The following is a 22,655-nucleotide window of genomic DNA, read 5'->3' as shown; positions in this document are numbered from 1 at the left end:
GAAAGATTTCTTTGCAGCTCTGCAATTATATGCATCAATGCCCAAATATGCTATTTCCTGAAAACATCACCTTACCCTGCAATATGTGGCCTAAGAAGACAGAAATGAAATAAAGTTTTGAAAAATAATGGTATTCTTTATAGACTTACAAACAACAATAGACTGTTAAGGTATCTCATAGCACTGTCAGTAAGAGTTGGCCGCAAAATTACTTTGCTAAAACAAATCCACTCATGAGATACATGAATGTGGAGCCTGAGGGAGGAAGGAGGAACAAGGAAGGAAGAGGATGAATAATGAATTACTTCCAAGAGAGGCCACAAAATGTACTAGGAAAAGCAAGCCTAATTCTTGCTGGATTGAATTTTCTCTATGGGGAAAGTCATCATGAGAAAACATTTCAGGCCACAAGCCGAAAAAGGTTGAACACCACTAAAATAAATAACAGACAATTAAAAAAAATATTTTTTTCTCATAGGCAAATATGACTAATAGATTTGCACAAGCGATTTAAATGAAAAGAGAATTAGAAAAGTAAACTTTAATGCACTCTTATTATAGCTACCAATTAGCATGATTTGCAGCAATAGGTCTTTTTATAGGATAATAGATTCCCTAAGCTGGTTCTGTCTTCACCTTAATTTGACAAGCCAAAGGCGTTCTGATGCTCTTTTCCCCAATATTAAAGAGACATAAATCACCCATGTTAATTTCTGGAGTCACTGAAACAAGTAATTCCACACTCAGCTCTCCTCAGAAGTAAAAAAAGCTGTAGAAAGTTATCTACCTACCCTATATTTAGGATCCATAATGTGTGTTCATTCTTTCAACAGAAATCAAGTTTTCCAACTATCAGCCCATGGACCTCCACCCATAATATGAACATTCATGTGATATTTCTTCCCCTTCACTCAATAGCATCAAGTTACCAGACACCACTTGCGCAACCATATATTCAATGCATCTGTCCACATCCTCTGAGAATAAGTGAGTGCTCTTCTAAGGGCACAGCCACACTGGGGTTACACCTGTCACTGAGACTTGCAAGACGACCAGCAAACTTATCTGTTTATTCACTGTCACGCGCACACACACACACACACACACACACAAAAGAGGCACTACTTGACTGTTAGATTGAATTTGCAAAGCTGGAATCTAAAGGAAAACTTGACTTCTGAACAGAACTAAGCAGTGTACATTAAAAAAACCCAGGCCCTTCAAATCACGTTTTTTGCATTTGCTTCTTCAACAAACCTGCCTTTAGGAACACTCTGTTACTTCTGAGTATAAACAAGAAAAATCCAGGAGTAAAATTGCCTTTTTTTCCTGCTACCTTTATAGCTGAAGAGTAATTACTGCTGCATTTCCTAGGAAACAGCAGCCTAATTATAGTACACATGCTTTTAAATGAAGGCTGTTTCTAACCATGGTAAGTTTGAGGCTGATGTGGAATGCTGGAGGAACTCAAAAGAAAATCCAACCAACCATATACAGCTGTTATCCAATTTATCAGTTTGCAAAAGAAAAGGCTTTACCCTATCTTTCTGTGTCCGCTGAAGAATGATTTATGCCCAGTTGTGGAGGAGGCTGATACATCCAGACTTTTTTCTTCATTCTCTTGGTGTTGATCTTTAAATGTTCTTCCTTCATCCTTACTGGAAACCGTATCTTCAGTGAAGTGGGACAGAAAAAAAAAAAGTTAATGTCTGCACGTTCCATTTTTTAATATTTCATATTTTAATATTTAATATTTAATATGATAAAGTATAATGGGAAAAAAAATACCACATTTGGGGGGTTCTTCAGCTTTTCCTTTTAATAAAAGAAAATAAACCCATAAGTAGTTTGAAATATTTCTCTTTATCACCTCTTGTCTTGAACTATGCTTCTGAATTTATCACTGGTTGGTCTTAGATCTGTACATACAGCCAAACTTCCTGGCATCAATAGAGAATGAAGTTCTAGAGCCTTTGCTTCTAGCTTTGCAGCTGAATAATAACGTCCTCCTGTATGGGCAGTGAGATTTTAAGCAGCTCTCTGTCTCCACAGAGATACTTCTTCATTCATCTGTAGCTTACCTTTCCTATATATTAATCATTCACAAATCACTGCATAGCAACACCCAAATCTGAAATTAAGATTATAATCCTGATTATACTTACACTTTCAGCAGTGGAGAATAAAATACAATACAAGTCAAACACTGAAAAACAGGTTTAAATGTATTAAGCACAAGCAATTCTCTCTCGAGGTCTCTACCTGGGAACTTGTGCAGGATAGACTGTCTGACAACATCGGTTCCAAGAATATTTGATTGTTTGAAGCGCTTTGCTCTCTCTTCAAAAAACCATTCTCCTGTCACTATCCGTAGCTGTCTATATAGGGAAAAAGAAAAAAGCCAGAGACACATGCACGTTAACAGATTTGGCCAACCAAAGCTACCGCTTCAGCCCTTGGGTCATCATTCATGCGTCAGGCTTGCAAACACAGGACAACATTTGTACAGTTCAAAATAGAAAATAAAATGATTGATTGCAAAGCTTGGGGTAGTAGGACATGTAGCGGAAAAATAACATCGTTTTGCTTTGTGAATGAAAAGTAGTTTTCGGTACCTGGAAATTTACTTGGCAAAAAAAAAAAGGTTTCAACCACACTTACCAGACTTGTAACATACTAACTCCCTAATCCTTTGGATAGTGAACTACTCAACCTGAGTTTCCAGTATCTCAAAAATGACAAGATTTGTGGAAAAAACGACAGTGGATGGAGGGAGAAAACCCCCCACAAAAGCTCCTGCCAGCCAAGCCAGCAGTTCATGAATCCAACCTGTTTATATGCAGGCTGCTGCAAGCCAGTATATTTCTCATCTCTAAGTTTCATATGCTGCCACTATATGCAGTTTCTTCATATGACAACGGTGTTACGAATTAGCTATGTGCCAGAGGTTCAGAGCCATGAACTTTTGTCTTTGCTACTGCTCTGCATGCTGCTGCTTTTTCCGGTTTCAAATTCTCTGACTTATACCAGCAACAAATAAATCCTGTACTGGCATTGCTGTTTTCCATAGGTTTATTTTTTATTGATTGCTAGCCTTTTCCTGAATTAGTTTCATTATGGTCAATCATGACCATTTCTACAGTCTCACTACATATAGTTAAGGGCAAAAAGCTACTAATCATGAATACTCAAATAAAAAGCAAATAAACAAACAAAAAAAAAATTAAAAACTGATTTAGCTCCAGACATGCTCCTTCTTACTTTTTGCTCAATAAGAAAACTTATTTTCAAACTCATACCAGAAAAGAAATCATCTAGTCCCTTGGGCATGAAAATTACTACAGATAGATTTAGAGCACTGATCTTCACTGTTAAATTACTTTTCGGTCATGCCTGAATAGAGAATCTGACTTGGGAAAATACTAAAAATTACAGAATAGGATCCAGCCATTGGTAAAAAGACCCCAGTTCTTCCTAACCTATTAATGAGTCATGGACCTTTGCATGAGTCATTAAAAAAAAAATCTAAAACATGTGCTCACAAGCATAGAAATAGAAGATTATTGCCTTATCTTGTTGCTGCAGACTCCTGGTGACAAAACCCTCTATAATTCATCATCACAATCAGTCAGTCATTATGCAAGCCACTAAATAAAATCTCTACATTTCCACTCGGAATTTTTAAATTAGTTTTGTTAGACACAAACACTGAAAAGGATTAATTGCATTTGAAACTATGCACAGTCTGGCTAGTATGGAAAACACTTTTTTCTCTGAATGCCTACTTTCACTATTCATTTACAGTACACACTTCTCTATGCAGTTATTTTCATACCTAGGTTTATAGCAAGTTTAATACTTTGTATAAAACTATAAATCTTTCAGACCTTTGACTACACCACCATATTCTATTACACTATATATGACATTGCATTGTAGAACGAACTACACGGTTCTTTTTTTTTTTTTTTTGTCAGTTACTCCCAGGTTTGACCATAAAACTCCACAAGCACTGTTTTATCCATCCCTAATATCCTACCAGCAATACTTAACTTGATCAGGGTCAGACAGGGCACTCCCCATCCCCATATCCAGGCAAAAGCCTTCACCCTTCTCCAAGCTCAGGACAATCTGAAGGAGGTGGTATGACCTACATTCAGGGTTTCAGCAGCGTGAGAGGCTGCCCGACACAAAACTACACATTTCCACAAGCAAAAACTTGTAATTATTTCCACACCAAATCCTGAACTGTGCCATCCCCCTTGGCTGTGGTGGTTCATGGATAGGCAGCCCCTCTACCACACAGTCCCTGGAAAGCCACCCCCTATATGTGAACACTGATGAGAGAAAACAAACCTCTCTGGTGCCTCTTGCATCACAATCACCCAAGGCACTTCAGCCTGAGTGGAACTGTGTCTGAGACTGGCGTGTCTGCTTGTTTTACCACGTATTCGTCATATAGTCTAATGTGGAGATTCAATCTTGCAGCAGCAGCACCAAGGGCTCAAGGAGGGTCATGGGGGCTGGAGAGGTCAAAGGAGCTGCAGCCAAGGGAAGGACAGCAGGGGCAGCTGTAGAAGAAGGCTGGGAAGGAAGGGGATGGAGAGCTGCTGGACTGTGCAAGGAAGAATCAGTGAGGGTGCTGCTGGTGGGGAGAGGAGGTCCTCCCCCAGCATCCATGCCTGGGAGAGAGCCTTCCACTCCTCTTCCACTCCATTGTGGTTCAGGTCACCCAGACCCTTAGAGCTCACCATGTCTCCCTCTGTCTGTCCCCACTCCATCCCATGCCATCTGAATAACCTGACCTACTCCTCGCTCTGGGAGTGAAGCAGCCTGCAAGAGAGGAAAGGCTGGTGCCAGGCCAGAGAGCAAGGCAGTGTTGTGGAGAAGGACTTTCTTTTCTTCTTGCCATCCCCTTGTAACTATCAACCCCATACTCATCTTCCTCGCAGTCACAAAGCTGTTCAGGGAGGACACAGGTTAATCTCTTTGGGTGACAACAGTTGATCTCTGTATCTTCTGGCAAAGGATAAATAAGCAATCTGCTTCTCTTAGTAACCTCTCTCTGCAGGCTGTAACCTGCCACAATTAAATAGCCCTAATTATGCAGCTGGTGTCCTCTTGCTCAGCCAAGGAAGTTCAAGATCATCACTGCACACTCTGGCAAACACAAACCAGACTCACAAGGAAAGAGTATGGTGTGAACAATCCCTTTTGCAGGCCTGAGAGGGCAAGGGAGTGCGACAGCTGCTACACCGATGGAGCTGAACCATGTGCCAATCCACCAAATAAAGGTAAACTGTATTACCTTTCTTCTTCATCTAGCTGATTTTATTAAGTGGTAATAAGATCCACATTTTAAATTGAGGCGCCAACTCCTTTGCAGGGCTACTTCGAGGACACCCACACTGGTAAAATAGTTTCACTATCCATTTGATCATCCAGCCTGACTCACATCCACAGTAAAGGAGAGAGATTTAGTCTAGCTTACTTTCACTCTCCTGTTCCTCAAGTTATTTTACTTCCTCCTTGGGAGTAAAATTTGGAAAACCGGCAAGACAAAAGGCTGGCTAAAATACAGCCTATACAGGAACATACCAAAACATATAAACTCATCTTTGCATGTATTCAATTCCACTGAGTATTTTCTATAACATAAGTTAATCCCACCCAGAGTAATTTTTAATAAGCCATGAAGCTATTAAATAGAATTTTTTGACCCTATCAAAAGAAGGCAAATTTGATTAGAAGTTACTATAATAAAAAGAAATTATAAGAAATGTGAAAAACATTTGGATACTAAAATATTTGAAATGCCTCTAATTTTAAGCTCCTAATGGTACTAAGATACTGATGAATTTTCATGACACATTAAGAGAACGTAATTATTTCAAAGATAAAGATAAATTTCCCATTACTGCTTTGTTCTGCTGTAATTACTTGGACCACCTAGGCATTTCATCTCACTGAAGAAGTAAATCAAAACAAAGGCATTGTTTGCAGATATCTAGACACATTCATAATGAGAAACACAGGCAGCATCAAGACACAAAATCAGCTTGTCAGCAGAATGCTTGAAGAATTTGATTTCCCTTAAGCTATTGTTCATTTTAGATGCCGAATTTCAAACAAAAAGTCACCACATTTTAAGACGACGCAGGGAAAAAAAGTGAACTTAATGGAAAGTTCATTTTAGTACCTAGTTTTAAAAGCTCCTGATGACCTCAGCTCCTTGTATGCAGGGAATGGAGCAGAAAGCTTCCTCTTTCATGAAGTGCATCACTATATAGAGGCTCAATTTACCTCATTAAATACTACAACGTGACCATCAAACATATAGTCACATAAATAAAGACTCTCTTGTTCTCTGCCCTTAGGAACTGCAGATCTAGGAATGTGGCAAAAGACTTGGCTCTAATCCTCTAACCCTCTCTGACATTTAAATCCCTTACCTTGCAACCTTGCAACTTTGTATTCTAATGGGGGTGTGGGAAGGAAAACACAACACTAATTTTCTCTTTATGGACATTTAAGAGGAATATCCTTTTTCAGTAACTGTAAATTCTAAGACAATTTATATGTAATCCTCAGTTCGTTATACTTAAAAACACTGATGAACATCTCTCACTATTCACATTCAAATGTCTTTTCTCAAATTCACTAAATCTCTTTTTGAAAGTGTTTTAGAATGTAATTTATGTGTTGTAATGGGCTTCCCCACCACCATAATCTGTTTTTCAGGCAAGCCTGACTCCAGAGAAATGGCAAATGTAATGCTTTAAAGATTATTTGGAGGAGTGAAGTCAGATTCACTTGTTACCAGACGAAAAGTTTATCGTTGACAGATGAACATTTATATTGTGTTATTAAACAAACTGGTATCTCACTCCTACAGCTACCATCATGCTACTATGTAACATTTTAAAAATTTGTAGTAGTATGTTTTACCATATTCTTAAAAAAATCAGCATCTTGAAATCACCCGATCTTCAAGTCAAAGTCACCATGCTTCCTAGTAAGCATATTTGCAGTTTCCCACCATCTTTTCTTTTTTTTTTTTTTGGAGGCTGGACATAAACCCACCATAAATATTAAAGCAAAGATAACATTTGATCCTAGGCTATGTGATGGAACGTCCTTTTGCTGTACTACATATACCCCAAACTCTTGTGCTACCAGGGAGTGGATTGGCAAGACTCAAGATGCTCTTCTGAGGGAAAGAAAGGTCAAAATGTATTAAATGAAGCAACAGGCAGAAGCTGACTGATATTATCTACATTTCCTTTTATTGCCACAGAACTTCTTTGTTTCAGCAACCATTTTGGATCACCTGTGTAATTCAAGGGATTTCTGCAGTGATTGCTGTAGTAGTTGCCAACCTGTCTTTGAATGAACACATCACCCAGTGTCAGACCTTCTTCACTAACACTACGCACGATGCCAGTATGCTTCCCAAAAGTCCTGAAAAACTTGCTTCGGAACATATTCCTGCAGGTATGGCTGATGACTGTATAACAGGACTTGCACAGGTTACTACTATCACTATCACCTTAAGCTTCACTTAACAGACATTCTTAAGGACAGTTTTGGCAGAACAGCCAAGAGCTAGTATAGTACCAAAACTGGAGAGAGTTCACAAAGGCCACGAATCCTTCTCCCTGCCTTTTAAGGGTCTGACTATGTATGACAACATACATATAATTATAACAACAGTATAACCTAGCTCCAGTACTGTAATAGCACAGCAGGTGCTAGAGTCTATACAGGTATCCACATTAACCTAGTCTCATTCATTGAGCTTGCTGAAACAAAAGGACAAAGGAAAAAAAAAATCCTCACACTTTTTTTGCAAAGTCACTAGCATGGTGAAACAATCCAATTTGACATACACAAACACTGTATGCAGATCAATACTACACAGCTAAAAGTTTTTTTTCCCCCTCCTTCTGCCTTTTGTTTGCTACTTATACAGCATAACTGGCTCTTAACACTGGGTTCCCATTTTCCTCTCCTTGCCATCTGCCTTTTAATCTTGCCAAAGGCCCTGTTCGCATTAACCTAATCAGCTCCTCCTTCAAATGCAATTTAAAAAGCCTAGAAATGCTATTTTTTCCTGCATTTCTTATTTAAGTGAGACAGAGGAAAGCAGAACTGAAATAATTTAAACTACACACAATGATTTAACTGAAATACCTTTCTCAAATGTTAATCTCTATACTGCCAACACAGAAGATAATCTTGCTGTGTACCCCTAGCAGTGTAAAAAGCATTTTACGGATCATTAACTGTCACTATAGTCTTGCAAAAACACCACTGCATATGAACAAAAAGAAAGGACAGAAATTTCAATTTAATAAAGATATCTAACATGGAAAAAACTTTAGCACTTGCAAAGTTTAGCACCTTGCAAACAAATTACACCATGGTTTTTAATAACTTAGATATCGGCTTCAGTCAGAACTAATTTTCAAGATGATTGCTGGGACCACTGCTTGGCATACAGAATTGCAGCACAATCACAAGAAACTGGGGTCGCATAAGTTTTGAGAACTTACCTCGTCCATTTTCCAGCCCCAAAACAGGACGATCTTTACTGACGCCATCATTCCTGAGAGACAGTTATCCAATTTGTTTTAAAAACAAGAGTCTGCAACCTCTCCAAGTTATATCAATGTTCATACCACCTAAACTGAATCCTTCCACTGCAATTTAAATATCAGATTATTTTTCTTATCCAGCATTTGTAGAACAGCATGTATGCCTCCTTAATGCAGCTGCCTTTTGTAGATTTAAAACACACTTATTTTCTTTTTTCTCTTGCCTAGGCCAAACACTTCTGGCTCCTTCCATTACTCCAAACGTACTGTGTGCTAGGCCTGTGATGATTATTTTCTGCTGAACTTTCTCCAGTTGGTCAACATGAAGCGTGTGACACAAAACTGGGCAGAGTACATAAAATAGGATTGTGTCACGTATTTTACAGGCCATAATTCTGCTTGTACATCCTTGTGCAATGCTGGACTTTTCTACAGTGGAAAATACTGTTGATTCATATTTTCATTCAGTACAACATCCAGATCCTTTCCTAAGGAACAGCTGCATAAGCTGTTTTTATCCTCATTCTGTGTTTCTGCAGCTGTGTTTCTGCCTAGTTGTAGTACTTGCATGTGCTCACAGGGACCCATCGCTTGCTTTTTCTTTAAACCTCTTCTCTAAGTTGTAAGCATCACTTTGAATCCTAATCCTGTCCATCAGCACTTCTCAGTTTTATGTCATCTGCAGGTGTAACTGGCAAACTTGTCTGCTGCATTGTCAAAGTCCTTAACTGAAATAATTAACAGGAAATATTATAGCCAGGAAACACTATGTTTTATACCTATACTATTGCCTCTTTTTTTTTTGACAGTGAAATGTCCATAACTGCAATCACACTGACAGAACTTATTCCACGGCATAGTTCCACTTGTTTATCAGCTTATTAGAATGGCACAAGAGAAAGTATCAAAAGGTTCACTTGAGTCAAGTTACAAGACGTCAACAGATCCTCCTCTATTCACAAGGTCTGTCACCCCATCAAAGGAGGAAATTATATTGGTTTTGACATTATTTGTTCTTGAGCCAGGTCTTACTCATTGTCCTGTCATCTCTCAGCTTTCAAACAGCACAGCAGTCATTTGGTTTAGGATTTTTAGAGAAATTAAAGGTGAGCTGACAGGGCCAACAAATCCCTTGTTCGTTCATTCTTCATTTTAGAGGAGCAGTATTGTATTTGCCATTCTCCAGTCTGTCATCTCACCCACACCCCATCATTTCTGAAAGGCACAGCACTGAGTTCACCTCAGGGACTGGCTGAAGCATCCTATAAATTGCTCGGACAGGTACCTGCACATTTAAAAGCATTTCACAAAGTCAAGCACTTGAACATATTTCATCTCAAGAAGAGGTGAGATATTGACCTCTGGATGTGCTCCAATGGCTGCAGAGAAGGTTAAGGCATCGAGCTTAAAACAGATGTTAAACTTCTAAAGCTAAAGTTAGAAGACACAAACCCTAAAACTCCATGTCCTGCTGTATTAATTTTTCACTGTCTAGGTAGCCCAAGTCTGATGTAACTAGTAATTTGGGTTCACTCTCTGGTATGATTTACAAAAACTCTTATCTTCCTGATCTTATTAGTTAGATGGTCTGTTAAAAAAATAAAATCCCTCTGAAAGTACTCTGATTCTTTCCACCTTAAACATGATTATTTTGTCATGCCTTTTTCTTATACCATCCAGTTCTTACATCAGGATACATAACTGAGTTTTATTGCTCAATACATTTCTTCATGTTTATTTTACTGAGTCAAGCTACAAAATCCCATATCACCATACCAGTCAAGTGAATTATTCTCCCAAGTATATACAAATTAAATATCTTTGAATATCATTTTGTTTATTCACTTGATATCTTGTGTTAGAATACCAATTCTCTGCTTTTCAGCACCATGATCTGCTACCCTCCTCTATTCCCCACACTCACTATTCCAACAGCGAGAAATGTGAAGATTAATCTAATCCCTTTTGTTTTCCTTCCAACCATAGCACAATTTACTTCAGAATGCTGACTAATAGAGACATAATAAATACAGCCCTCTCTCTGCATGCAGAGATGTTCAGTTGCTATAAACACAGAAAAAAACAAGGATAGAAACATGAATTGACATGCTTGGACTCACAATTTTCACATATCTTTCCTTATAAATCCACCTACTGTGTCAGTCAGAACATACAGACCTCACTTCTTCTGAAGTCTGTTTTTTTAAATTTTAAATTACTTGATTCTTACATTTATGTCTTCATAATGTGAACAGACTGTCACTGGCTTGTAACTGATGTTCTGTCATTTTCAGAGTACTTCCCACCAACAGCTTACTACCTGTGACGCAGGTTTCTTTGCCTCCTCCCTTGTGTACTTGCTATGCGTATGCTTTTGTGCTAAGGGGATGTAAAACGATAATACCAGCACATGATTACTTATTCAGTGGTAATCTCTAAATGTATTTATCAAAGCTGCACAACTTACGCAATCTTGGCACACACTGAGCACTTCCACTGCCCATCACTTCCCATGACACGACACTTATTGCAAACTCGAAGTTTGCAGGTTTGGCACAGGTCTCCTCTGTCAAAGATTAAGCCCAGGCTTTTCTGACAGCGAACACAGATCCTGCTGTTGTCCTGTTGACAATGACGGCTTCCACCTTTCCTTCTTGCTTCCAGAAGCTCATTTTTTAATTTCCTGGAAGAAAATAAAATATTTTAATATGGAGATACAACTCAATGACCTGCAATAGCTTTTTAATAGAGTAAGATTTAGTGCTAAAACTACAAGACACAAATAAGTACACTACATTTTTTATATATTCACTGTATTTTTTGACACACATGTGACAAAGAAGAATAAATCTATCCTCCGCCTCTCAGACACATGGTCAAGAGGAAAATCTTGTGGTAGATCAGTATGAGTAACTGCAGACAGCTGAGCAGTTCTAGACAATTGGTAAACCATCTTTGCTTGTCCCTCATCAATAATTCAAGTCATGCTGAGCCTAGGTTGACAGCAGCTCAAAACTGAGACTATCCTGTGAATCCACAGAAGGAAAAGAATAAAATCTTTACTGTCATTAGTGTGCATTTAATACTATGCCAGTGTAGAGTTAGCTAGGAGTGCATTTGCCATTCTGCACTGGCTATTTAAAGCCTAAAAAAAAACCTCAACACAAAACACCTAAATAGATAGTGGTGTTATGCTGTGATGCCACAATGGAAAAAAAAAAAAAAAAATTGAAGGATGTAATTTCAATGCTGCCTGAGTTGAGTCCTTAATGAGGAAATAATAAGTGAGAAGTAACCAAAAAAAAAAAAAGGAATTTGAAGTGAATCAGGAAGGATGACAGGAGAAGCAGTTTGCCTGTCTTCCCAAACTGGGGACTCAAGCAGGACCCCATCATAACCCAAACTTCTCACTAATAGCTCCTGGCACCTTGAGTCCTGACCTCAACTCCAGAGCTTTCCCACCACAGCCTCTTGCTCTTATCCCTCCCACCCCGACCCACAGAACCATCTAGGTTGGAAGGGAATATTGGAGGTCTCCTAGTCTAAACTCACAGCCAAAGCAGGGCCAACCAGAATGGCTTTGTCCAACTGAATCTTCAGTAACAGAGTAACTTCAAGTAAAGAGTCTACAATGGGAACTTGTTCCAGAAGCTAACTTGTTCCCGTTGTCTCTTCTCCTTTCATTGTGTATCTCTGAAAGGAGTCTGGATCCATTTTTTCTGTGCCATCACACTAAGGATGTGAAGACAGCAATCACATCTCACCTTTGCCTTCTTTTCTGAAGGCTAAGCAAACCCAATTCTCTCCACCTCTCCTTCTATGTCATGTGCTCCAGCCCTGTAATCATCTTGATGGCCCTCCATTGAACATGCTTTGGAATGTCAATGCCCCTCCTGTCATGGGGAGCCCCAAACTGGAAACTGTATTCCAGCTGTGGTCACACAATTGCTGAATAGAGGGGATAACAGCCTCAACTGCTAATGTAGTCCTGTATGTGGTCAAAATCATTATGTCCTCTTAACACTTCTCAGCTAAAACTCCATCCACTCAGCCCCCTGGCTCCTCTTATCCTCCCATCCATCTCAGCCTTCTCAATAAACAACCTACAGGTCCCCTGCTCTCTCTAGGCACTTTCCTGGCTTCCCTCCACATCCAAATCTCTTCTATCTTAAGCTCTTCCATCCTTTCAAACCCTTCCTGCACTCCATTCCACCCAGAGTACCTCCTTCCCAGGGCCCCAGCTCAGCAGCTGCTGAGTTCTTTCAGTTTTACATGCCTGGGTGTTGCTGTGTCCTCATGCCTCACCTTTCCCTATGCTCTCTTTCAAGCACTGCCATTAGCCAAGAGCCTCCAGAGGCCCTCTATTGTGAAGCACTCCACCTCACTGAAATCACCACCTCTGCACACACACAGGTGTTTCAAGGGGGATTTAAAAAACCTGGCTACCGGCTCCACCTAAAGATCAATAAAAAGGTGCAAGGAAGAAAAATACTTTGGGAAGATAAAACTGATAACAGATTACAGATTGCAGCCCAGTGAAGGAGGCCAGGAACATTGCTTAGGCCATCAGGGACTAAGCTCTGACAGAATTAGGTTATTTGTGGAAACACTGCCTTGCTAAAAGGTTGGCCCGCATTTTGCTTCCCACTGGGATCCCCCAAACAGCGGCTCTGCAGCAACCTGGCCGGTGGATGCTCAGCCTCTGAAAGCTTTTGAAAAAGGGCATACCCAATCCCTCCAGGCAGCAACTGCAAATCCTGTCAAGCCTTCTCCTCTGCTGGCCTCAAACCAAAAGTGATTTCTTCATTCTGCTTTGGACCTTTCTCCCACATTTAATCCAAATAGCCTTTCTCATGCCACAGCCTTCGGAAGTCTGTCCAGGCCTCACAAGTGTTCTTGGTACTTGGCTAACTGTTCTTGCAGTTTATCAGTTGCATCTTACATCTGCCTGCCTCCTGCAGAGATACACTTATTTACAGGTCCATGTCCATTTGCTTCTTCTGTCAGTCAGCCAGTTCCAAGTGCAGATGGGTGACCTGCACTACAGCAACTGCCAACTGCACTGCAATATTGCCCTCCTGCGCACGGAAGGTAAATGATCGCCACTTTTGCCACCCCCTCCTTGGATCTACCTCCTAAACAACCTTGCCTTCAAACAGCAAAAGTCAATTTATCTGCTTCTTCTGGACTGAGAACAATAGGGAAAAAAAACAAAAAAACAAACAAAAACTCCTGTTACTAGAACACTCTCGACCACACCATTTTAAAACAGATACCACATCTATCCACTATAATAACGAATACACCTTTCAGTGCTTGTGAAGACATCTAATTACCACTGAGGTTATGGTCGCATTTCACTAAATATCAAACAACATTCACAAAATGCTTGATGATTCACTGTCTTCCCTCTCCGCAGTGTGAATTTGTCAGAAACAAGGTACTGTGCCACATAGCCCTTTTATTTTAGTACAGCCACCTTGAATACCCACTGATCTCAGGGAAATTTGTTAAGATTGGATCATGCTTTCACACATTGAGACATACTGCAGCTCTTTCCAGGTTCACCCCCAAAGCCCCCAGTGTCACAGCTGAGCATCCTTCTTCACCAGGAATTCTTAATCTGGCCAATAATTGGTGCTTTCATCCCTCTTATCTACTTTTTGTCTTCCTGGACCTTGCTGAAGTCATCCACTTGTCTCTGCTCTGGGTCCACCCCAATGAACAGTTCTCAGAGCTGCAATGGGGAATGCTGCTGTCGGGAAAATTTCAATTCCCTATACTATTCATTGAATTGAACTACTGACTGACTGTAACAAATACATTTGCATCTTAAGAAAATAAAGAATGAAATGTTTCAAGGTCCAGGAAGAGTAGGAGGATATGGGTGAATCATCTGAAAAATCCATTATCATAACAGCCTCTAAACAACCACAGCCTAGCTGCACTAGTCCCACAATACTGAAAAGGGATAGTGAATGCAGCATGCAGCTGGACTGCTTACTGCTACTCTTGAACCCCACGATACAGGAACCAGCTGTATTAAAAAACATCCAATTTCCTTTTCCATTCTAACATTTGAGCTCCCCTTAATTTTAAAGGAATCTAATTAACCATGCAGTTAGATATTTTTAATCTCAAATATTAAACAAGAATTAATCTTTATCAATCCTCTCCTAGTAATATGACAGAGAAAATAAACTCAACAGAGGCCAATTTAATGAGCTGTTGGAGAAAAAGAATGTTATTATACACTAAAGTTTTTAAACCATCTATTACAACAGCTGTTTGATAGAAGATAGCTATTAAAAATAAATTTGTTACTGCCCAAGGATAGCAGAGTATTTAGCCATTCCTCTAAATGTGAATTTGTATTAAGGTCCCTCTAGTGTCTGAGAAAATACATTAAGTGCATTGGAGAAAAGTTGTGTTGTAACTAGTATTCCAGGTAACACTGAATGACTTAATCTAAGCCTTTCCAAATAAGGCCTAAAAGACCCACACATTATAAAATATCAAGAAGACTTAGCCTACAGTGAATTTGATGAATGACTCAGATCCTAGATTAAGTCCCTATAACAAGTAAATATGAAAACCTGATGCCTTGAAAAGATGAGAAAAAATGCAGGCAATTAGGACTGCATTCCTACAAAACCCAAACCAGGAGCAGCAAGCAGTTGTAGATCTCCGCACCATTGCTCACTGCCTGCAAGACGCACAAAACAGGTCCTAAAAGAGTCTGACTCTTGCCTACTGATGCTGAAAGTCATGAGATGCTCAAAGGCACACCTTCACTCACAAATGCATCCTCCAGAGGTGGAATATTCCCAAACCTTTATAATCCTGAAAAGATGACAAAGCAATGAGAGGCCTTAACAGATCATTTTTTTCTTAATAGTATGCCTTACCCAAGAGAACGTTTATTCCCCAAATAGAGAAAAGTAGAATAGTTGTACTGCTGAAAGAAGCAAGACAGTCACTGCTCAAACCATTTAGTTAAATGAATACCACCATTTCTTCTAACTCTGTAAGCACAATCCACTTGCTTTGATTCAGATCACTTTTTAAAAAAATACCGAACTGTGTTGTATTCTGTGTTTTAGTTTTGTTGGGTGTGTTGGTTGTGGGGTTTGTTGTTGTTGTTTTTTGTTTGTGGTTTTGGGTTGTTAGGTTTTTGTTTTGGTTTGGGTGTTTGGTTTTGGGTTCTGTTTGTTTGGGTTTGGGTTTTTTTGGGGGGAGGCGGTTCTTGGGGGATGCTTTATTTTTCTTGAGGGGTTGTGGGTGGTTGTTTTTGTTTGTTTGTTGGGGGGTTGTGATGTGTGTCTGGTTTTTTCCTCCCCAGTAGGATTTTAGAAAACTCGTTTTTATTTTGAAAAATTTTTCTACCTCATCTCCTTTCTCTTTTTTTTTTTTTAAAAAAAAAACCCTGTCAAATACATGATTCCTTGGTGTAACTTTCAAATTTTTCCTGCATCTTCCTTCTCCCCATTTCGAAAAACTTTTTTCATATTAAGAGAGGATGTAAAAGCAGCAGAAGCCAGGTATTTCTAACTTCATTTTCCCATTCTAAATTTCCAGACTTCAAAGAGTCATAAAAAAATTACCATACGAAAAAATCTGCACTCAACCAGCTATAATTAAAGACTTCAGCAGGGAAGTTTAAATATATGAGATTGCTCCAGTATTGCACCTGTTCTTAAGAAAGTTCTTTCTGCACAGATGAGTTCCCACGTCCTCCTTCTCAAGCTGTGCAGCTGTAACTTAGATACATTTTTTTCTGTGCAGGAAATGGTATCAACACACTTCTGGAGGCTAAGGGAGAAAGGAAAATTCCTTCCCAAACTGATTCCCAGTACCTCCTTCAAATTCAACCACATATCCCCCACTGTCTGACACAATAAGTGGAAGGTAACAGTAAATAATATTGACAATTCACAAAAGGATGGGCTATTGCATTGTAAAATCTAGCTATTTGAATACCTTAAGTATTTTTTTAGGTTCTTATTTTATAAGCACAGATTTTCACATTTTGCCTATGTAGCAGATCTGTATGATAAAAACTGTCTTAAGAATATCAGAGTATGGAGCTATACCGGTGACAATGAAATAGAAAAAGGCAAAGAATGAATTTGCAAAGGAAAACTGGTGTAATGAATAGCAGAATGGAGCCCAGTGAACCGAAGGAGGTATGGGAAATGAAATTATATTGGATACTATAATGATGACAAACTTCTGCAGCTGAACCTTTTTCCTGAGTAACTCCTTCATCCTCTCAACTAAAAACTAAGATTAAAAAAAATGCAAATTTCTTGTCTGTTTCTTAGTAGTCTTTGATAAAATAATTGTACCCAGAGTATGAGAATTAATCATCAGAAATTCTTTCACCAGTGGAGGATCTTCATTCTCAAAGCACACTGGAAAGCAAAACAGGAAAGCAAAACTCTTAGACTACTGACAACAGTATAGTAACTACATTTGATGGAAAAGTCTCTGGTTCATAGAATAACAATGTGTTAAATTCACTTGACAAACGGGATAGCTGCAAGACAAGCCACCTTCTAACTTCCCATACACGTATGGATGAGCGGACTCTTTCCTTCAAATATTTATGGGCAGCTTTGCCGAAACAGACCATATACTATACGCTATGCTACCTGGCAATAATTTTGTGCTTATAAACAAGTCCAAATGTATACTCAGCAGATAAGTCAATTCCCATTCCTATTACTCATTTTTTTTTTCTAAAGTACTTGCCTGTAGTTACCACATGGTGGTATCCACGCTAACAGTTTATCCTATATTGTAATGAAGTTAATACTCTAAATTGCTTCTGTGGATCTCTTCAGACTGATAAGGAAAGGCCATTTTAGTCAACTGGAAAGACAGGAATTCTAACTTTACTTTTCAATACAGATCTGGGGCTGGCGCAATTCTTACACAACTTCTGGTAACCTAAATGCTGAGGGAATGATTCAAGTAATAACCCAATAAAGCCTTATCCTTGGAAGAAACTGGCATCTTCCTTCTTTGTTTTCTCAGTTCAGCAATTACTACACTGGTAACTCCTAAAAGCATGTATTCACAGCTAAAAGCAAGTATTCACAGCTTTACTTCATAAAGAATGAGAAGAAACTTTGTATTTTAAATGCTGTCTAGGAAAACAGTCAAGGTAAGAAAGCAATGTACATTAGCAGTAAGTGTGTCATGCATGTTTGCCCTGTGGTAGCGTAATAATATTGAGATGAAGAGCTAGCTCCAAATGCAAAATGCTATGACCATCAGACCCAGTTCTCTGTGTAACACCCCAGCTGGGGAGGATGCACTGGGGCTGCTGTCAGAACAGAAATACACCAACAACAGCCAGATGAAACACATCTGGTACATTGTACATCCCCCCTTTTGGCAAATCATTGTTTCGATTAGGTATTGGTTTAATGACTTATGACACCACACATTAAATGTGACATGGGTTTGCATAGAAACGGTCCTGAAAGAACAAAACTATTTAAAAATAGTACGAGGATGGGGAAATAGGAAAGAGATACATGTTTCAGTCCAAAACATTCAGTTCAGAATGTCTTGACTGATTCTATTATTATCTGGATGCAAGTTTCTCCCAGCAACTCACATGTTAAAAAAACCCCAAAAAAACCCCAAAAAACCAAAAAAACCCAACCAAACAAAAGAAAACAAAACCCAAAACACCCTCACACCAAACTATTTTGTCACCATCAGAATGGTCTAGTTGACTATTTTTTAGCTCTACATAATTTAAGGATTTCACCCAAATGATCTTCACATTTGAACACAATCATGATGGCCATTCAACCAACATCAAAAGCATCATAGAGCAATGTTTAGAACACTGTAGGTTATCTACACGAGTAATCTACTAACAGCTTTAAATCAATAGTCAAAGAATTTCAAGTCACACAAGAGATGCACTTAAAGTTAAGAACATAAACCTTAATATTTATTGAGCAGGTTGCTTATTTGTATTGTCAAAACTAGACCACAGAAAGAGTACTTGCTACCTTCCGTGTTTCTCTTGCTTGTACGTGAAATATTTGTACACCAAATAAAAATACAAAACCAGCCACCCGCACTGCAGAACGCAAGCATGAGCAGTGATAGTGAAAATAACTCTTAACAATTTCATTATTAGAATATCCTCCTGCACTTAACTATTGCTTTCATGTGGAATAGAAAGACATTTTCAAGTTACAATGGCTTTTGAAGACTAATAGGAACAGAAAAAACAATTATCAAGATAGACCCAGAAAGAGTAGAACAGACTAATAAAAGCTCTTCAGTACAATGTACAAGTAAGCATCTTGCCAGAACGAAAAGTGCCTTGAAAATAAATACAAAGGGATTTATTCTTCTGCAAAGTCTCTCAATAAATTATATAACAGATTGCACCAAATGGAATTCCAAAGGCAGCAAATGTTCTTCTGAAGTATACTTACAAACCATAATTAAAGATATCCTTGCCAAGCTGTATTCAGAAAGAAAAGTTATGAAGTCTCCTAGGAAGCAGTTACCCGCCCAGTTCTTCATAGTTTGTATATCTTGAAAGTCTTTTATAGACTACATTCCACCATTATCCAGCATAGTATGGTCTAGTGACAACTCTCCAAATACATTCTGAATCTGAAACCAATTGGTTCATATACAGGTGCTAGAAGTATGCATAAGCACCACACTGCATTGTTAATTATCCTAATCAGCATTATATTTCAGATTAACTTCATTTTCAGCCTTTTCTTAGGGTGCTCTTTCCATTTGTGCCAATGCCACCTGTTGCTTTACTGAACCGTATCCCCCAGAGGCGCTTTCGGGTTCTCAAAATCAGTAGGTTTGGCAGAGTGACTGCCACTACTGCCAAATAAAAAGGCAGAACATTACGGGGTTTAAGACACTATATTAAACAACAACAACAACAACAACCTCAAACAAACAAAAAAACCCCAAACCAAAACCCTCAGGAGTTTCAGCTTTCCACTTCAGACTGGGAAATGACAGTAGTAGAAAATAAAGCTTTCTGGGGGTTTGGGAAACTGCTTATCTGAAGCAGTGCTGCACTTCATACTGATGCCTTTGATCGCTGGCTACTGGCACATCACACATTTCCAAGGCCACCACCTTAGAAAACTGAAATACTCTGAAATGCTTATACTACTACAAAATAGAACACAATGCCCGGAACAAACAGTGCTCCATCTGTTTTCTTGTGTTCTGTTTTCTCCTTCATCTGACGAATTGTGAAGGAGATGAAATGATTGATTTGCCCACACTACCATAAAGAAACACCTTTCCTTCCAGCCTTGCAGCAGAAGCAGCAATCAGTTTTAGCCCACTCCATTTAGATGAGCCACTACATTTCCCCAGTTAAATGGGCCCCAATAGGGGCATTGCACTTAGGCTTGGTTCTCTCAAGGTTGAAAGACTTCCAAAACCGGTGGCTAACTCTGCATGGATTTCCACATAATCACTTTATACAAAAGAAGCTCCAGCAAGTGCTGAATGTACATCTCTGCAGTGCATAATGTCTGAAAAGCTTTTTAGTAAAACAAAGAGAAGAACAATGCAGCCTGGCCTTGGAATATGCAGACAGAAACCAGCAAAGACTGGAAATCTTCCCTTTGTCATCCATTACACTCAGCAGCCTTGCCAACACCTAGTGCTGCGTACATCCACACTAAACCTGTTTCTCAGAACCAGCTCTATATAAAAGTTTAAAAGGGCAGTGGGGAGAAGTGAGAGGAAGCAGCAACAGCATACTGGAAAAGCATATGAACCTTTGCAGAATCGATACTTCACTGAACTAACTGAATTTGAGTCACCCAGAAGAGCTGACTCTCAGCCTGCCTCCACACATTGTTCTCTGAACATTGATTTTTACTTTTTTTTTTCCTCAGAAAACAACACATAGACTCTATTAATACCCTGAGTCTTTACTTCTTCCATCAGTGTCTTCTGAGATACATACCCAGGATTTTCAGTTTTATTTATTTATTAGTAAATCTAAGCAACTTGAATAATGAAGTGTCCCTCCTTCTCCCTATTCTCTAAGTACTGTAGAGAGAAAAAGGTCACTGTCTCACATTTGCCCCATATTGTATGGGCTTCTATACACAGGCAGACACCTATTTTCTCTCCTTGTGACACCTTCCAAAGTTCCCCTCCCACAGTCAGCTCCGAAGGCACAAAGCATACAGCTCCTCTCAGAGGAAGAAAGTTCAAGAGCCTTATTAAAGCCTTCCATTCCTAGGTGGAAAATTCAGCCAAACCAGGCAAAATCTACTGACTCTGAAATTTAAAAACTATGGCTGTGTGTTTTTGTACTTGTTATCTTTCTTACTTTTTTTTGCCTTGGAGCAATAGACAATCTTCTGTTTACAGAGGGCCACACTAGCAAGCAATTTTCTTTTTAATACACTTTATTTTGACTTATAATTAATTGTGCCACCTCCAAACACCCGTCCTTCTTCTGAGGCATCTAGAAAATCTTCACTGGCTACCACAAAAATAACTATGCTATGGACAGTATTTTTTAAAACAATAATAAAAAGGGTTACCTTATCCTTTTATCGTCAACTTTTTTCAGATACTCATCTCTCTTCAATACTCCCAATATTGTTTCCCTTTCATGTTCCAACAAAAATGACAAATTGATGATCTCCAAGTGCTTCGTCATGATTCTTCAATAGCCACTGTTTCAATGATTGCTTTGTCCAATCAATTCTTCCAATGATTTATTTGCACAAATCCAAAGGCACGTTTGTGTCAGAGCTGCAAGATCCGCACAGTCAAGACGTATGTCGAAAAATGCTCCTTTAAGTTAACCAAGTGTCAAGATTGTATTGCTTTTCCTTCTAACTATGCAAGAAATAGAGGCTGCTTCTTTGTTTCTTCCTCAAGAAAGCCAGTCATTTACCTGGTTAGCAAATACCCGTGTCCTGTACGACGCTCACCAGCACACCGCAGGCCTCCAGACTGCATTCACAAGCAGCGGCAGAATCAGCTTCCTGGCATAATTGTTGTTTGGAGCCACAAAATAGCTGGGTATATTCATTTCAAACTACCTGAAAGTCGAAACAGACAAGTGTAGGTGATTTTGACACTACCATTGTGGTCTGATTTGAGAAAGGCTTAATCTAGTAACGGTTGGAAAGCCACCAAAAAATGTCATGTGGACTATCAGGGGCTACTTATACATCATGTTTTCTACATTGTTGTTTATTTACTCACTAATGTTTTATTATTATGCTCCCGTGAGGGCTCTGCAATTTTCCTCCTACTGCAATACATTTAAATGACTATGTTCACCATGTAATACTCCCAGCCTAACAGTAATAAGCATGGGGGCAGGAGGGGAGAAATGATTCTACTCATTTCCCTGAGTTTACTTTAAGGGAAAAGTACAAATTAACAATTGGAAGGGCTTCAGAGGACAGCAGTAAAGGCAAGATTCACCTCAAAACATGTATAAACCTGCATCTCAGCAAGTCATCAATTACACTCACTTCACAGTCATTTTGGATAAATAGGAATTTTCAAGGAGGGATTTATCTACTGACTGCAGACGTTTAATTTAGGATGACTGTTCTAGACATGCTCATTCCCCTCCAATAAAGACAGCAAGAACTTAGAGTGACTTATTAAAATGTAGCCACACAGAAGTAAGACAAATGTCAGTGTGTGGGGTGCTTTTTTTTTTTTTTGGTTCCCTAGCTTTCAACAGTTTGAAACTATTTGACAAAGATAAATAGCACAGAGAATTGAAGGAGTATTGTTCAGAGTCTAAGATAACTATGGGTATAAGGCAAGATATCCTTCTGTTTCCCTTCCTAACAAACACTGAAGCAGCAAATACTGTTGCAAATGGCATCAAATGAAATTCTTGTGTTGCTTTTCACCAACTACTTCAAAATACAAGTTTCGAAATATGCCATTCCCTCAGTTATCTGAATATTAGTAAAGGATACAAATGTAACAACTGAAGTTCAAAGATTATTTTTTTCTCGTATTAGTCTTACATAAGCATGGGATTTT

The 22,655-nt window shown here is 39.0% G+C and overlaps 1 protein-coding gene across 1 annotated transcript in view; it reads right to left on the bottom strand.

Annotated features, from left to right (window-relative positions):
• Window positions 1-21,297, bottom strand: part of SYTL5 (synaptotagmin like 5) — a 54,410-nt gene extending 33,113 nt beyond the window's left edge. Inside the window, exons 1-4 of the mRNA XM_065650480.1 lie at window positions 21,179-21,297; window positions 11,065-11,280; window positions 2,263-2,378; window positions 1,539-1,671 (exon numbers count right to left, since the gene is read on the bottom strand). Of these exons, the coding sequence (XP_065506552.1) occupies window positions 1,539-1,671; window positions 2,263-2,378; window positions 11,065-11,280; window positions 21,179-21,297 (584 nt within the window). The remainder of the gene's footprint in view (window positions 1-1,538; window positions 1,672-2,262; window positions 2,379-11,064; window positions 11,281-21,178) is intronic.
• Between the last annotated feature and the right edge of the window lie 1,358 nt (window positions 21,298-22,655).

Source organism: Caloenas nicobarica, chromosome 1 (genome assembly GCF_036013445.1).
Source record: "Caloenas nicobarica isolate bCalNic1 chromosome 1, bCalNic1.hap1, whole genome shotgun sequence".
Lineage (NCBI taxonomy): Eukaryota > Metazoa > Chordata > Aves > Columbiformes > Columbidae > Caloenas > Caloenas nicobarica.
This window is presented reverse-complemented; position numbering and strand designations above follow the sequence as displayed.